The sequence below is a fragment of the Bombina bombina genome, chromosome 4, assembly GCF_027579735.1.
Source record: "Bombina bombina isolate aBomBom1 chromosome 4, aBomBom1.pri, whole genome shotgun sequence".
Taxonomy (NCBI): domain Eukaryota; kingdom Metazoa; phylum Chordata; class Amphibia; order Anura; family Bombinatoridae; genus Bombina; species Bombina bombina.
Window position 1 is genome coordinate 1,129,520,902 of NC_069502.1, and position 13,152 is coordinate 1,129,534,053.

The 13,152-nt window shown below is 37.5% G+C and overlaps 1 protein-coding gene across 1 annotated transcript in view; it reads right to left on the minus strand.

Annotated features, from left to right (window-relative positions):
• Positions 1-13,152, minus strand: part of USH2A (usherin) — a 2,188,359-nt gene that overhangs the window by 2,077,350 nt on the left and 97,857 nt on the right. Inside the window, exons 4-5 of the mRNA XM_053712759.1 lie at positions 3,973-4,036; positions 257-548 (exon numbers count right to left, since the gene is read on the minus strand). Of these exons, the coding sequence (XP_053568734.1) occupies positions 257-548; positions 3,973-4,036 (356 nt within the window). The remainder of the gene's footprint in view (positions 1-256; positions 549-3,972; positions 4,037-13,152) is intronic.

The following is a 13,152-nucleotide window of genomic DNA, read 5'->3' on the forward strand; positions in this document are numbered from 1 at the left end:
TGGGGGTGCACTGCGCATTGGTGCACGTGCATATGCTACTTACACAGTGAAAGCTTTCATGAGAAACGTTTTTTCTGCAGTACAAAGTAGAAATGCTTATATTTAAAACTAAAACACATTCATGCACATATCAGTTTTGACTGTTTTTATTTTCCTTTAACAACATTAAATGCACACACACAAATTAAATAGATTAAATTAAGTATTTTTCAAGCATATATTTTACAATAATCAATGTGTGAGTTCGGTTAATCACCTGATATTGTCCGTTGACTAGGTCAAATGTAATAGTGATGACATTCCTAACATCTGATGTTAAAGATAGGGAAGAAATCCATGTGGTTCCAAGATTATTATCATTGATATAAGACGCTGGATGTGCATCAGCATTTAATCTCAGAGTCTTGTCTTTGGCCATATTATCAGCATAATTAGGAATGCAGTATCTTTGTTCCAAACTATGTATGTGTGGGTGAGTGCTGGGGCAACGGCACTCTGACTGTACATGTAGGTATGGGAACTCTTTGGAAAATACTTCCATTATTTCCCTGCAGACAAAAAAAATGTAAAACAAATAGGTTTAAAAAAAGAAAAACATAAAAATGCGTCATCAGTGGAGGAGCATTCTCTCTTTGAGGATAATGATTCATGTGATATACCCTTTAAATGACTGCAGTCTAGTCTTAGAATAATGGTCCAGAACTAAGCTGTATTATGCAACAAGATAACATCCATATTTTAAAAAAGTACCCGCGCACTTTACTAAAGGAACTGAAAGCAATACATTAAACTTACTACATCGTATACATGTTCCTTCAAAAATGTGTTCATAAACGTGTAACAAAGTACTCATATAAATGCCATAAAATGTGATATCAACAATCTCCCTTTAGTGACTTAAAAAAAGATAAAGTAATATGAGAAAGAAAAAGATAAAGTGAATAAGGATGAAGAGAGCATTTGAAAATCAGAGAGGTTGATCACAGTTGTTTCTGATATCGGCTCCAGATAACTCTTTCAGTTTCAGTTTCTGCCCATATAAGAAGTGCATTTTTCACAATCCAAAATGAAGTACGGTGTTGGTGTCGAAACCATGAATACCAGACAAAACTGACATATACAATGACATTTCACACCTGTTAAGTTTACAGTATAGGAAATCATAATATTCATGTGTGAGATTTACCTATTGTAATCCAAATCCATCCTGATAACTGAAAAAACAATATGAATTCAATTTGTATATAGACATGATGGGGCCTATCTATCAACTGAGCTTGACGGCCCGTGTTTCTGGCGAGTCTTCAAATTCGCCAGAAACACAAGTTATGGAACAGCGGAATTCAAACCGATCGAGTACGATTGGGTTGATTGACACCCCCTGATGGCGGCCCATAGGCCGCCATCAGGGGGTGTCATTCAAACCGATCGAGTATGATCGGGTTGATTGACACCCCCTGATGGTGGCCCATTGGCCGCGAGTCTGCAGGGGGTGGCGTTGCACCAGCAGCTCTTGTGGGCTGCTGGTGCAATGCTGAATACGGAGAGCGTATTGCTCTCCGCATTCAGCGATGTCTTGGGGACCTGATCCGCACTGTCGGATCCGGTCCGCAAGACATTTGTTAAATTGGCCTCGATGGGTATACTATGTATGCTGGTTCAATGTATATATTGACACTTAATATTTTAAAAGGTTTTTTTTTCAATATTTCTAATTATTGATTTAAAAGAAGTGCTTTTTTATTTGGTGTGATATTCTTATCAAATCAAGAAGAACGCTACACGTTTCTGTTACAAGGAAGTGGCCATTTGAAAGCCAGGTTATGAAGATGCCTCTACTGAAAGTGACAATCACAAAAATGTGTGTGTGAATTAGTCACACGTACATCACATTATAGAACTAAAAAAAAACAGTATTTATTTTCTGTCATTTTTCTGCATATTTTTTCTCATCGAGCCAATTGACTCTAGGCCTTAAGTAGTCCATTTCTTTGCTATAGTTAGTACTCTGAAACAAAAAATTCAGGCACTGGCCTAGATTTATAGATGCACAAAAAATTGCTGTGGGACTTTGTTATAAAGGTTTAATCTTGTTTGAATGCCATTGAGAATTACTTTGCCTATCTTTCCAAGTGCATCATTAGTGGGTGATCCAGTCATTAACATCTATAACTGCCTTAAGTGCACAACATCCTGCAGCTGAAACAAAAACTTATTGGTAAGTGGTTAAAATAACAACAACTGCATGTTTTACTGTCTAGATCAAGATATCCCAACTATGTGAAGGAATGTCAAACAAGACATCAATTTTATGTTAACCCTTTATAAATTGAGTTCAGTTTTTGCCTTTATTTCACAATTAATCTATATTTTCTTTACACATAAGGTTGCCTTGGAAGTTCTGAGTTCAACAAAGTCCCTGAGGGACTTGTGTACTAAATTATCCCTATATCATCTCCACTATGTACCTGCAATAGACCCAAGAGTGGTCTGTCTAATATGTATAAGGGACTAAAATGAGGATTTTATTTATTCTTTACATTTAAATTACAGTGGCAAAACATGAAACTCTGAAACTAATAAGCTCATGTCCTGTAAGAATGCATTTTTTTTGGGAGGGGGGTGTTTCTATTTCGAAGTTTTTCACGACAAAGCATGTAATTATAAAAAATGTACACCGATTCCATGCTTGTAAGCCTTTTTCTATTCCTCAATTAAAAAAAAAAAAAAATAACAACTGCAAAATCATCAGCAATGTTCTTGTTTTCTTACGTTATATCTCGCTAGATAGAATAAGAGACATACAGAAAGAAAAACAATCTGTCAGGATCAAACGACCGCTCAGTGGCTTGTTCTATGGCCTGGTTACTACCTGAGAGTAGTTTCTTATAGCACAATTGTGCTTTCCTAACGTAGAACTTTCCTGAAGTATTACAGTCTGATCCTATCTAACAAAAATACCAGGCAATTCTCCTCTGAACAAGGAAAATGGCAACCCCAGACATCTCAGAAGCAGATAGAGGGGCTGACCTTGGGAGCTCTGATGCTTTTCAGGATTTTCTTATAAACTTCAGCCAAACATAAGAATTTCATAAAGACTCCATTGCCCTTGTAAAGTACCTCATCTTGCAAGAATGTCTTGCTATTTCAATGCTGACAATGTTGTCTCATTTTTATTTCTCTTTCACTTTTTGTTTACTTTTCAAAGTTTTCTTTAATCAAATGTCGATGGATAGAATGTTTGAAAGACGGTGTCGTTTTTCCATTATAATTCCATTGTTTAGTAAGGTCTTCAAGGCTTTTTTGTGATGCCTTTATCCTAGACATTAGCATTCATTCTATGTGGCAAGACACCAGGTATGGCACATTTCGTATGACAATTTACATCATCAGATACTTGAGGAGGTAATACAAAAAATTATCTTTTGATGAAATGTTGGGAATATGTGGGTGTCTATGTCTATGCAAACATTTTGCACCTAAGTATCTTCTACATAAGAGTTTGTAAGCTATAATTGCTGGTTTTCTCTTCTTCATAAATGGCTAATAATTTGGGTCATTCACTTAAATCTTGAGGATAGTTCTTAGTGAAGAAACATCATGGAATTCATTTTTCTTAATGTAGGCAAACCAACAGAATATATAAAATATAATGCATTATTAATGTAAACAAAATATGTCAATGTCATATGGTTATCAATCCATTTCATTTTCTGTAAAATAGTAAGATATCAATATTTGGATTCTGATGTCAAAGAATGTTATTATTTGAATTGAAGGTTAAATTGCTCAATATGTATATTATCATAGGTTATCAACAAATTTGGAAAAGGTGTCTCAGTTATTTCAATATAAGAGTATAGATTTTGTTAATAAAATAGGTAAACGTTCTCTACCACAAGAATGTTCCCTTTCATGTTTTGTTAATTTGAAGCGTATACATATTACATCCATTTTAAAAATACATCTTACCTGTTTGTAAGGGCAACCTGATACATTCGAAAATCTTGCATTCTTCCAATAAACTGGTCCATCCCTGTATAAAATGTATATCCATTAGTTATTTGCTATTTCATAAATAAACTGGTCCATCCCTGTATACAATGTATATCCATTAGTTATTTGCTATTTCATACATAATATGAGTATACTTTGCTTTTAAATTGCTTTTCCAGGCAGATTATTTATTTTTTTGCCCACCTTAAAATGTCTGTAAGAGAGAATATCACAGACATCATTTTTTAGGCTATAAAAGATTATTCATATTAACTTAGAAGAACATTTTGTACCACTCTTTATTCTGATTAGCAAGGTGGTATAAAAGCTGCCTCATTAGGCTGAAGTAATGAGCCAGTCCAAGTGTCACATTTAATTAGTGAAAAGATAGGTACAAATGTTCTTTAAAGTTGTAACATAAAGACAAAAAGTGTTCTCAGATTGTCAATGCCAACACATGGCTTTTAAGTAACTATTTTTTTGTTAATCAAATGTAAAAAACATTTACAGTCGAACAATAGCTTAACATTTACTGCTAAGAGATTTCCATTTCCTATAGTTGGCATACAACATTTAAAGCGACAGTGTACTGTAAAACTGGTTCCCTAAATGTGTTTCCAATGACTTGTCATAGCAGCTGCAGAGTAAAAAATATATTGGAAAATGCCCTTGTAGGGGCTGATTTATTATTGTGCGGGCAGACATCGATAAATGGCGACAGCAAATGGTGTCAGCATTTATCATTGCTCAAGCATTTCTTGTGAAATGCTTATGCAATAGGCCGCTAGCAGGGGGTGTCAATCCACCCGTATCGATCGGGCTGATTGCTGTCCGTCGCCTCAGAGGTAGTGGACGAGTTAAGGAGCAGCGGTCTTATGACCGCTGCTTCTTAACTTCCTCTTCAGGTGGACCTGAAGGGGAGTGGGTTGGAAGCAGCATCCGCTGCATCATAAATCGACCCCTTAGGGTTATTTTGTAGAGGAAAAAGCTATTTTTCTCATTGAAAACACATCCCATTTAAATAGGCTTAACTTGCAGAAATATATATATATATATATATATATATATAAAACTCTTTGGCCTCTATTTATCAAGGTCTGGCGGACCTGATATGACAGTGCGGATCAGGTCCGCCAGACCTCACTGAATACGGAGAGCAATACGCTCTCCGTATTCAGCATTGCACCAGCAGCTCACAAGAGCTGCTGGTGCAACGCCGCCCCCTGCAGACTCACGGCCAATAGGCCGCCAGCAGGGGGGTGTCAATCAACCCGATCGTACTCGATCGGGTTGATTTCCGGCGATGTCTGTCTCCCTGCTTAGAGCAGGTGGACAGGTTATGGAGCAGAGGTCTTTGTGACCACTGCTTCATAACTGCTGTCACGGGCATCAAGCTCCATTCGCTTGATAGATATGCCCCTTTATCTTATCTCTTTGTTTATAAAAAAAGGTTGATATTTAGGGCTCGATGATCTAAAGCTCTCCCCTCTGGTGTGATTAAATAAAAAGTCTCATCAATAAAGCTCTCAAAAAATGTTAGAAAGTAACATTTTAGCTAGTGAGCTGTTTATCTAGATATGCAGGATTCTAGATGTGAAAGAGAGGCACAAACATTACAATATAATGCTTTTAAAAAGCCCCCACAGAATAAGTGGGAAGACCGCCACCACCGCCGGGATGGGCTGCTGCCGCATAAGAAGATGGATGAAGAAGGACCACCGAAGGGATGAAGATTGAGCGCCGCCGCCATCAACTTCGGTGAGTACCATCTTGGGGTTTAGTGGTAGTTTTTTTTTATCTTTTCTTTTAGATTAGTTATTTTTTGTATTATTCTGGGCAGTAAAAGAGCTAAATGCCCCTTTAAAGGCAATGCCCAGCCAAATGCCCTCTTCAGGGCACATTTTACATTACTTATTTTTTTAGAGTTTTTTTGGGGGGGTTAATGTTAGAAGGTTATAGGGGAGTTCAGAAAAGGAGCTAGATCACTTTAGGGAAATGCCCTACAAAAGGCATATTTGTAGTTTAGTTGTAGAACAGTTTTTTTTATTTTGAGGTGGTTTTTTTATGTTTAGTAATGGGTCATTTTTTTAAAGTAATGTAATTTTTTTTGGCAATTTTAGGATTTCATTTTAATACTAATGTTAGGTTTTATTATTTTAAAAAATACGTTTTTTTTTTATTTTACAGGTAACTTTTTTTTTGGTTAAAGATAGTTAGCTAATTTGTTAAAGGTAGGGTTAGTTAATTTGGGGTTGCTAGGTAAGGGGGTTAGATGTTAGTGGGTTATCTTGCAGTAGGGGGCTGGCGTATCAAGGGTTAATAATGTAGTGTTATACTTTGCGGTGGGGGTGGCAGTTTAGGGGTTAATAGTGTAAAGAGGTCGTTTGTGATATGGGGGGTGGCGGTTTAGTGGTTTGTACTGTGGTTTAGTGCAACTGTTTCATCCAGACAAACTCCTTATGTGACCTTTCAGGTTACATAAAAAGTTTGAGCGGAAAATATGAGCGCATATTACCGCTCTTTGCTAGCCGTAAAAAATTTGGGGAGCATAAATTACCGCACGTTTGCTAACAATAGCGCTCCACTTGTAATCTGGCTCACAATGTTCTGTAAATATTTTTTTTTTAAAAACAAATCTTGTTAGAACAACTTGCAGGTTTTTTTCTCCACAGTAGAAACATTGTAATTCCATTTTTTATTATGCCAAGTTTACTTTAATTTAACCTCAGAAAGAAATAGTTTTTTTCCCCACTGAACCTAACCTTGAGTGTATCCTGCACATTTTTACACAGTGATTGCTTAATCCCTTTAGTAACTCATAAAATGGAGTTGTATGTCCCTTTAATGTACAGTACAGCACCATATCTCTACCAGCTATTTTTGGATTTGGTTTTTGTTTGTGGTGTAATTTAATTTTGAAAACTGCAAACAATCTTAGGGTTGCTAGAGTGATTTTAGTAAAGCAGTATAGCAGCTAATTTATTCTGCCTTAATGTGTTTCCATACTTGTTATACCAACTGCAAAGTTTAAATTGTATGGGAAATTTCTCCTTTATGTTTATTTTTTGTATGAAATATGTTTTTTGCAAATTGAAATTCAAAAAGCAATAAAATTGGCTGAAGTTTTTGGGAGAGCAGACCTCCTAATCTTATATTTCTAATTATAAACTCAAAGTCCTCCTTATCCTATTTCTCTCTGTTTACTCAAAATACTGAAAGGGACACTGAACCCAATTTTTTTTATTTTGTGATTCAGATAGAGCATGCAATTTTAAGCAACTTTCTAATTTACTCCTATTATCAAATTTTCTTCATTATCTTGTTATTTTTATTTGAAAAGCAAGAATGTAAGTTTAGATGCCGACCCAATTTTGGTGAACAACCTGGGTTGTCCTTGCTGATTGGACAGCGCCAATAAACAAGTGCTATCCATGGTTCTGTAACAAAAATTGGCTCGTCATTAGCTTAGATGCCTTCTTTTTCAAATAAAGATTGCAAGAGAACGAAGAAAAAAGGATAATAGGAGTAAATTAGAAAGTTGCTTAAAATTGCATGCTCTATATGAATCACAAAAGAAAAAATGTGGGTTCAGTGTCCCTTGAAGGTCAGATTCTCTGAGGCTATTTAGTCTGGAAATATTTTATAAGATTACTCAACAATATTATGAGGCTTCTCAGTTATTATTTTTAAAGGAAAATATTATCTTAGGAACTATGGGTGTGATCCGATATACGGCGTAGTTTGCGGCGCGAGCGAGGGAACCCGCGTCGCCTGCAGTTTCAGCTCGCAACTCGAGCTATCCAATATACGGCGCCATCAGATGCTAACGTGCAGTAAGTCGGATAAACCAGCGATGTCCAGAAATCTGCGTAAGTACAAATGTCTGGCGTCGCCAGTGACTTACAGCACGTTAGAAACTGCCGGCGCCTACAAAACCTGACTAAAGTATGAAATCACTCGCACTGTCTAACACGCCTCCTAAACATAGCCCGACACGTCTAACCCTCTATCCGCTATCCCCCCTCACTATCCTAACAATAAAAAAAGTTATTAACCCCTAAACCGCCGCTCCCGGACCCCGCCGCCACCTAATAAAGTTATTAACCCCTAAACCGCCACTCCCGGACCCCGCCGCCAGCTATATTAAATCTATAACCCCCTAAAGTGAGCCCCTAACACCGCCGCCATCTACCTTACCTACCCCCTAAAGTGAGCCCCTACCCCGCCGCCATCTACCTTACCTACCCCCTAAAGTGAGCCCCTACCCCGCCGCCATCTATTTTAAAATTATTAACCCCTAATTTAATCCCCCTACCCCGCCGCCATCTATATTAAATTATTTAACCCCTAAAATACTAAACTATCCCTACCACTAAACCTGAAAAGCCCTGAAAAGGGCTTTTTGCGTGGCATTACCCCAAAGTAAACTGCTCTTTTGCCAGCCCTTAAAAGGGCTTTTGGCGGGGCTTTGTCACAAAGTAATCAGCTCTTTTGCATCTAATCTAAATCCCCCTACACCGCTGCCACCTATAATAAATGTATTAACCCCTAATCTAATCCCCCTACACCGCCGCCAGCTATATTAACTATATTAACCCTAATTATATTAGGGTTAATATAGTTAATATCGTTATTATATTATATATATTTTAAGTATAATAACCCTATCTAACTCTAACATCCCTAACTAAACTCTTATTAAAATAAATCTAATATTAATATTATTAATGAAAATATTCCTATTTAAATCAAAATACCTGTAAAATAAACCCTAAGATAGCTACAATGTAATTAATAATTACATTGTAGCTATTTTAGGGTTTATATTTATTTTACAGGTAACTTGGTATTTATTTGAACTAGGTACTAGCTATTAAATAGTTATTAACTATTTAATAGCTACCTAGTTAAAATAATTACCAATTTACCTGTAAAATAAATCATAACCTAAGTTACAAATACACCTACACTATCAATAAATTAAATAAACTACAAATATCTAAACTAAAATACAATTAAATAAACTAAACTAAATTACAAAAAAACCCCACTAAATTATAAAAAATAAAAAAAAGATTACAAGATTTTTAAGCTAATTACACCTATTCTAAGCCCCCTAATAAAATAATAAAGCCCCCCCAAAATAAAAAAAATTCCCTACCCTATTGTAAATGTAAAAAGTTCAAAGCTCTTTTACCTTAACAGCCCTTAAAAGGGCCTTTTGCGGGGCATGCCCCAAAGAAAACTGCTCCTTTGCCTGAAAAACCCCCACAATACCACCCCCCAACATTACAACCCACCACCCACATACCCCTAATCTAACCCAAACCCCCCTTAAATAAACCTAACACTACCCCCCTGAAGATCTCCCTACCTTGTCTTCACCCAACCGGGCCGAACTCCTCATCCGATCCGGGCGATGTCTTTATCCAAGCGGCAGCAAAGTCTTCTTCCATCCGGCAGCATCTTCCATCAAGCGGCATCTTCAATCTTCTTTCTTCGCTCCTCCAACGTGGAGCATCCATCCCGGCCGACGACTGAACGACGAATGAGGTACCTTTAAATGACGTCATCCAAGATGGCGTCCGTCGAATTCCGATTGGCTGATAGGATTCTATCAGCCAATCGGAATTAAGGTAGAAAAATCTGATTGGCTGATTGAATCAGCCAGTCAGATTCAAGTTCAATCCGATTGGCTGAACCAATCAGCCAATCAGATTGAGCTCGCATTCTATTGGCTGTTCCGATCAGCCAATAGAATGCAAGATCAATCTGATTGGCTGATTCAATCAGCCAATCAGATTTTTCTTACCTTAATTTCGATTGGCTGATAGAATCCTATCAGCCAATCGGAATTCGATGGACGCCATCTTGGATGACGTCATTTAAAGGTACCTCATTAGTCGTTCAGTCGTCGGCCGGGATGGATGCTCCGCGTCGGAGGAGCGAAGAAAGAAGATTGAAGATGCCGCTTGATGGAAGATGCTGCCGGATGGAAGAAGACTTTGCTGCCGCTTGGATAAAGACATCGCCGGGATGAAGACTTATTCTTTGCCGCTTGGATAAAGACATCGCCGGGATGAAGACTTCTTCTTTGCCGCTTGGATAAAGACATCACCGGGATGAAGACTTCTTCTTTGCCGCTTGGATAAAGACATCGCCCGGATCGGATGAGGAGTTCGGCCCGGTTGGGTGAAGACAAGGTAGGGAGATCTTCAGGGGGTAGTGTTAGGTTTTTTTAAGGGGGGTTTGGGTGGGTTTAGAATAGGGGTATGTGGGTGGTGAGTTGTAATGTTGGGGGGGTGTTGTGTTCTTTTTTTTTACAGGCAAAAGAGCTGTTAACTTGGGGTAAATACCCCGCAAAAAGCCCTTTTAAGGGCTGGTACAGAGCTGGGTATTTTATAATTTAGAATAGGGTAGGGAATTTTTTATTTTGGGGGGCTTTATTATTTTATTAGGGGGCTTAGAATAGGTGTAATTAGCTTAAAATTGCTGTATTCTTTTTTTTTTGTAATTTAGTGTTTTTTTTTTTTTGTAATTTAGTTTAGTTTATTTAATTGTATTTTTAGATAGATATTTATAGTTTATTTAATTTATTGATAGTGTAGGTGTATTTGTAACTTAGGTTAGGATTTATTTTACAGGTAATTGGGTAATTATTTTAACTAGGTAGCTATTAAATAATTAATAACTATTTAATAGCTATTATACCTAGTTAAAATAATTAACAATTTACCTGTAAAATAAATATAAACCCTAACATAGCTACAATGTAATTATTAATTTTATTGTAGCTATCTTAGGGTTTATTTTATAGGTAAGTATTTAGATTTAAATAGGAATATTTTAGTTTATAATATGAATTAGATTTATTTAATAAGAATTTAGTTAGGGGTGTTAGGGTTAGATAGAGTTAATATAGTTAATATAAATACTATAATAACTATATTAACTATATTAACCCTAATATAATTAGGGTTAATATAGTTAATATATATAATGTAATAACTATATTAACTATAATATACTTAGGGTTAATATAGATAATATAGCTGGCGGCGGGGTAGGTAGATTAAATTAGGGGTTAATAATTTTCAAATAGATGGCGGCGGTGTAAGGGGCTTACATTAGGGGTTAATACTATTAATATAGGTGGCGGCAGTGTAGGGAGGGCAGGTTATAGGGCAAAAGAGCTGTTTACTTTGGGGCAAAGCCCTGCAAAAGGCCCTTTTAAGGGCTGGTAATAGAGATAATTATTTTAGGGGGATTAGATTAGGGGTTAATAATATTAATATAGCTGGCGGTGGTATAGGGGGATTAGATTAGGGGTTAATAATTTTTATATAGGTGGCGGCGGTGTAAGGGGTCAGATTAGGGGATAGATAAGGTAGATGGCGGCGGTGTAAGGGGTTCACATTGGGGATAGATCAGGTAGATGGCGGCGGTTTTAGGGGTTCACATTAGGGGATAGATCAGTTAGATGGTGGCGGTTTTAGGGGCTCACAGTAGGGGGTTAGTTTATGTAGATGGCGGCGGGGTCCTGGAGCGGCGGTTTAGGGGTTAAATACTTTATTAGGGATTACGGCGGGGGATCGCGGTTGACAGGTAGATAGACATTGCATATGCGTTAGGTGTTAGGTTTTATTTTGCAGGTAGTTTAGGTAGTTACGGGGCTCCAATAGACAGCGTAAGGCTTCTTACGGCTGCTTTTTGTGGCAAGGTGAAAATGGAGTAAGATTTCTCCATTTTTGCCACGTAAGTCCTTACGCTGTATATTGGATACCAAACTGCGCTGGTTTGGTATACCTGCCTATGGCCCAAAAAACTACGGGCAACGGCAGAAATATACGGGCGTAACTTCTAGGTTACGCCGTATATAGGATACCAAACCAGCGCAAAATTCAGCGTCGCCGGCATTTGCGGGCGACGCTGCATATCGGATCGGGCCCTATGTATCTCATTAAGGGGACTTCACTAATATTCTTTATGTATAGGAGAGACTTTACTTTACAGTATAGTGCTCAGTAAAATAAGGAAGGTTATTTCTTAATCACATTCATTTTTACATAGCTTATCTTTAACCAGTACTTAAGTATTGTCATTTTCTGAATAAGTGGGATATAACAGGGAAACTTAGCTATTTCAAATAACAAAATAAAAGTAAAGGAGCTATTTTGCAGGTAAAATAGATAATTGGGAGCACATTAAGGGCCAGATTACAAGTGGAGCAGTATTTGATGGTCCTGCTCACTAACTCCGCTAGAAGTAACCTTTTTGCACATGTCGGAAAGCGCTAGTATTACAAGTTAAAAGTAAAAAGTTTTTGATTGCGCGCAAACCTAATGTGCACAAAACGCCAAAGTTATAATATCGCAACAGCGTTAACTTACGTCCCCATAGAAGTCAATGGAGCAAAATAAGTGGGGAAAAAACACCCTACGCGCGCGCAAACCCAATCGCATATTCTCAAGTGCACTAACCCGACATGAAGACATTCCAATGTTCTTCACATAGCAGAATATTTTCTATATAAACAGTATATATGATCAAGGCTTGAAATATCTAGTGTTCCCGGGGGCAACTTAGAAATTGCAGACGGCTTTTCATATCTCTAACATTGAGTGGACTACTAACGTTTTCCCTCTGGGCTAGTAGCTTTTAACCATAACTACTTTAAAGTGATTAAAGACAAACTAAACTTTCATGATTCAGAGAATGTAATTTAAAAAAAAAAAGTTCCAATTTATATCCATTAACAAAACGTGCACAATCTTTTTATATGCACACTTTCTAAGGCACCAGCGCCTACTGAGCATGCGTTAGCAGTTAAAGTATGTACCACATTTTGTGATTGGCTGACGGCTGTCACTTGATACAGGAAGCAGTGAAAATTGAAGTATCTGAAATTTGTCAGAACAAAATCTACTACTGACTTGAAATTAGATTAGATTAAGGGGTCAATTTATCAAGCTCCTAAAGACCGCTGCTCCATAGCTTGTCCACCTGCTCTGAGGCGGCGGACTGAAATCATTGACACCCCCTGCTAGCGGCCGCGAATCTGCAGGGGGGCATTGCACCAGCAGTTCACAAGAACTGCTGGTGCAATGATAAACGCTGTCGGTATTTATTGATGTGCGGTGGACACGATACGCTACA